At 40.7% G+C, this 4,518-nt stretch overlaps 1 protein-coding gene and 1 pseudogene across 1 annotated transcript; both read left to right on the forward strand.

Moving 5' to 3' along the window:
* Positions 1-634: 634 nt before the first annotated feature.
* On the forward strand, positions 635-2,627 carry neurl2 (neuralized E3 ubiquitin protein ligase 2). Its single transcript, XM_015377076.1, has 2 exons — positions 635-1,563; positions 1,786-2,627. Exons 1-2 carry the CDS (start codon positions 792-794, stop codon positions 1,899-1,901), a joined length of 888 nt encoding a protein of 295 aa, XP_015232562.1. The 5' UTR covers positions 635-791; the 3' UTR covers positions 1,902-2,627.
* Positions 2,628-4,121: 1,494 nt separating this feature from the next.
* LOC107086254 overlaps positions 4,122-4,518 on the forward strand; it is a 7,574-nt pseudogene continuing 7,177 nt past the window's right edge.

The raw sequence follows: 4,518 nt of genomic DNA on the forward strand, positions 1-4,518 counted from the left end.
ATACAGATTTTTGGGAGGACTTTAAAAGATTATCATAATATCGTAATATAGGTTTAGCATTATTCATTATAAATCTTTATTTAACCAATAAATAAAATCTTCTTGGATTTTCTCTCTGTTTTCTTTGCCAATACTTACATTAGAACTTGTGTTCTTACACACCTGATGTTCAGTTAATCTGCTGCATTTAACTTGTATTACTTCATATAAACAATTACCTTTGTTCAAGGTTAAAAATGGTACATTTTAAAATGTTGAATATTTTCCCACATTGGTGAAATATGTTTTAAGAGGTAAAGTCACCAGAAATCTTGGGACCAAATTAGGACAGCTAAAGACTTAGTCTGTCCTAAAGCTAAGCTTATAATTAAGTGTATTATTTTGGACTCAGTATTATTTTGTTTTTGTGCTTCTTTTAATTTTTTGTTTTTAATGTGAATATATTTCTTTGCTTCATAATTTTAACTGTCCTTTTCATGTTTGTTTGCCGCCCCTTTAACTCACGTACACCCACCCACACAAACATTGGATCCCATCTGTGAACACATGCCGCTGTTTAAAAATAGCCCCCTACAAGGAGCTTCCTGAAGCGTCCAGCAGAGAAGAACCCCTCAGTGCGTCTGAATAACACGTTGTGTCTCTGCAGTTCCCATGTGTTGGACTGAGTGTAGTTCAGATCTGTTTGTTCAGCTTTTATCGGAAACATTTTTTTCTTCTTGTTTGTCTCCTTTGAAATATCTTGTTAAGGGTTGGTTCTGTGTCCTTAACAAGTACGTTTGACAGAAAACAAAATGGAGGCACTTTCTGATCAGTTCCAGGAGTTTCACCCAAAGCATGGCACTAATATCTTTCTAGACCATTCGGGAACTCAGGCCACTCGAGTAGAAAGTTTTGCCAATGGTGTTTGTTTCAGCAAATACCCCCTGAAGCCTGGAGAGATCTTTCTTATTGAGATTGAGGAGAAGGAGCTTGGCTGGTGTGGACATCTACGGGTTGGTCTCACTGCAAAGGACCCATCGAGCTTAGAGGTGGTCCCTGAATACTCTATTCCAGACCTGATGGAGCTAGGGGACAGCTGGATTTTTGCCATCACCCGGAACCATAATAAGGTAATAGAGGAATCCGAGGATCAAGCAGTTGGAGAAGCAGGCCTTGGTGCTGGACGGAGACTTGGGCGTGGAGAGGAAGAAGATGGAGTTCAGGGAGATGAAGGAGGAGGGAGCAACAACAAAACAAAGACTTTCTTCACTGACACACACTTGTACATTGACACCATTCGAATCCCCAAAGACAAACTTGTTGGCCGTAGCCGCCCCGGACGTTTTAGCCACATCTTAGACGATCTTTATAAGACAAACGCCCTGCCTCCCACTGCCAGACGTAGCAGGATCGGAGTTCTGTACGTGCCTAAAGGCAAAGACACGGCCGATATGCATATCGTGATCAACGGAGAAGACATGGGAGCTTCTGCAAAGGGAATACCTTCTACCACACCTCTGTACGCAGTGGTGGACGTCTTCGCTGCTACCAAGTGTGTCCGGATAGTCCAAGTGGAATATGGCTGTGAGTGTCATATTAAAATTAACAATCATAGGCTCATATAAGTCTTGCATTTATCTCTAATTTCTTGTGGTTTCCTGATCACTTCCAATAGTGTAAGTTTTTTAATGGTAGTTTTATGCATTTTGGGCATTTCTTGTTAGATTTACATGTTTCTGACACATTTCCTTTTTCAACACATAGCTAAGCTGATCTGCTGTCTGTCTTCTCTGCATGTCCTACCAGTCTCCTCCTTGCAGACGCTATGCAGGAAGGCCATTCAAAAGCATATTGTCCACCGGATGGCTATCGACTGGCTCCAGCTGCCTGAGGCTCTCAAGCATTATTGCAAGTATGAATGAAGTATGTGGATGTAGAGGAAAACAAGAACCCTCTGAGATCCTTCCAATGTTTAACAGCCATATCAAACCTTTATTATACAATTTCTCTATCTGGAATAAAGCAAGATTTGATCTGAGTGGGTGCAGCAGCTTTGTCTGTATTTTATTTCATTCGGATGAGTGAACAATATACTGGGAGAACGTGGCTTGGTCGGTGAGCAGAACTGAGGTCTGGATGTTGTTGAAGGAGGAATAATGGCCTCATGGAAATTTGCCTGTAAAGACACTTCTCCAGCTGAGGGTTCAGAGCTCTCAGTATATTGTGATGCTGTCATAAAGTGAAAGGTGATGAAAAGAGCAGCTCCTTGGAATTCTACAGCACCTCTTCAAGGTTTCGCCTGACCTGGAGAACATTTCCACTGATTTGGAAGACTGCCCTGTCCACGTACCAAAGAGAACTTCACCATGTGTCCTCAGTGACTCTTGACCTGTTGCACTGATATCCCACATCCTGAAGATGAAGCATATACTAGGACCCCTCTTAGTCTCGGCACTGTGGGAATCCTGTTATCTGATTTTTCAAGTGCATTTAACACGATTCAGTCTGATTTCCTTTGCCAGAAACTCCATAAAAGTCAGGTGGAGGGATCAATAATCACCTGAATTAGGGACTGCCCGACAGACAGCTGTTTGTGTGACTGAAGGGTAAACTGTCTAATCCCTTTTTACTCTGTACAGGAAAAATCTGGGTCTTTTCATCTGCAGAAATACTCAGATGACTCTGGAATCGTTGGGTGCATTAGAGAGGGGCAGGGAGCTGAGCAAATGGAGTTGGTGAACCGTTTTGCTGCATGGTGTGGAAACGATCATCTGATCCTTAATGTCAACAAAACAAGGAGGATGATTTTTCATTTTAGGTTAAAGAACAGAAAAAAAGTCAAATGCTATTAAATTATGTAACTGCAGAAGAAGTGGATGTGGCAGAGAAGTAAAAGTACCTCTGCATTCACCTGAACAGCAGACTAGACTGGAGAGGCAACTGTGAACCCATCTACAAGAAGGGACAGAGCAGACTGAACTTCTTTAGGACACTCAGGTCATTTACTGTTTGATGTCAGATGCTCCATATCGCCTGTTAATCTGTTGTGGAGAGTGGGATCTCTTCTTCCAATATATGCAGGGGTAAAAGAGCAAACTATTCAAAGAAACACAACAAGCTCATAAGAAAGGCCAGATTTGTTCTAAAGACTCTAGAGCCTGCTGTGATGATTTCACAAAGAGGAATTCCATAAAATGTAAATGGATGATACTCACAGCTGTCCGTAAACCTTAGGTTGCTTTTTATCAGGACAGACCAAAGATCCTTGCAGCTAACAGCAATTAACGTGCAATAAAAAAAAATTTCAAAAAGTTTTCAAAAGTTTCCTTTTGGATCACTTACATATTTTCAAAGCGAAAAAAATAATAAAAAATCAAAATTATATATATATATATATATATAAATAAATAATGTCTGTCCAGAAGAGCGCAGTCCTAGGAACAGCTAAGATACTGCGCAGAATGGGCTCTATGCACAGCTCCACTACTTCCTGAATTTAAAGCAGCTCCTTTGTTTCCTGTCTTTCATTACTGGACGAACTGATTAATCCAGGGGTGTCTGGCCAGTTACTTAGGTCATACACACCTGGATTAATCAGTGCATCCAATCATGAAAGACAGGAAACAAAGGAGCTGCTTTAAATTCAGGAAGTAGTGGAGCTGTGCATAGAGCCCATCCTCAAACTCCCAGGCCTCTAGTAGAGGACCCGAGCTTGAGGATGACACATACCACCCCACGAGGTTATTTTTATTTATTTTATTTTTTTTTGAAACGATGCAGTGTTTAGCTTTTCTTTATCAAAATATTCTACAGTAGGCTGCCAGCTCAGCTATAAAACTGAATTTCAGAGTTTACTCAGGTTACTAGAGGTGTCTCATTAGATTGGCCAATTAGAAGAGCATCTGGCACAGGTTAGGCTGAGTCTAACACCTTATTTACTTCTGTTTTATTGAGTTGCTTTTTATTTAAGGATTAAGCTATTTCAGAATAAACCGTCCTTCAATGTGCTCATTTCAAAGCAACGCCTAATTGTTAGAAAAGAAACACGTTTATACCGTTGGAATTCCTTCTCTTGGCCGACACTGACATCTAGCGGTAGGATTAACAAACACAAGCAGTGGAGGATGACGTCACTGAACATAACAAGGGGGCTAAGCTGTATTATCAGGGAGGAGAAACCAAGAACCCAGACCAGCTTCTCTGCTTCTGTATCCGCAGCGGAACATGTCTTTCTGTCGCTTCCTTGGTGCTGAGATCTACAAGGATCATTTTAAGCCAGGTGAGCAAAATGGGAAGTGATGTAACACAGCAGGCTGGATTACCTGGGATAAAAGCAACCGATCGCTATAATTAGATGGTTGATTTGATTCTTAAATGCGTAAGTGGCGCCAGGTGATTTAGGCATTGCACATGCAGCAAATGAACTTTAAACTTGTTTAAATCCATAGAAGAGAATAGAATAGAATAGAATAGAATGGAATAGAATAGAATAGAATAGAATGGAATAGAATAGAATAGAATAGATTAGATTAGAATAGA

The sequence above is a fragment of the Cyprinodon variegatus genome, unplaced genomic scaffold (assembly GCF_000732505.1).
Source record: "Cyprinodon variegatus isolate N-32 unplaced genomic scaffold, C_variegatus-1.0 Scaffold146, whole genome shotgun sequence".
NCBI lineage: Eukaryota > Metazoa > Chordata > Actinopteri > Cyprinodontiformes > Cyprinodontidae > Cyprinodon > Cyprinodon variegatus.

Coding starts and splice junctions, on each gene's coding strand:
- neurl2 (XM_015377076.1), top strand. CDS start 792: ATGGAGGCACTTTCTGATCAGTTCCAGGAGTTTCACCCAAAGCATGGC. Junction 1,564..1,785: donor AGTCCAAGTGGAATATGGCT/GTGAGTGTCATA, acceptor ATGTCCTACCAG/TCTCCTCCTTGCAGACGCTA.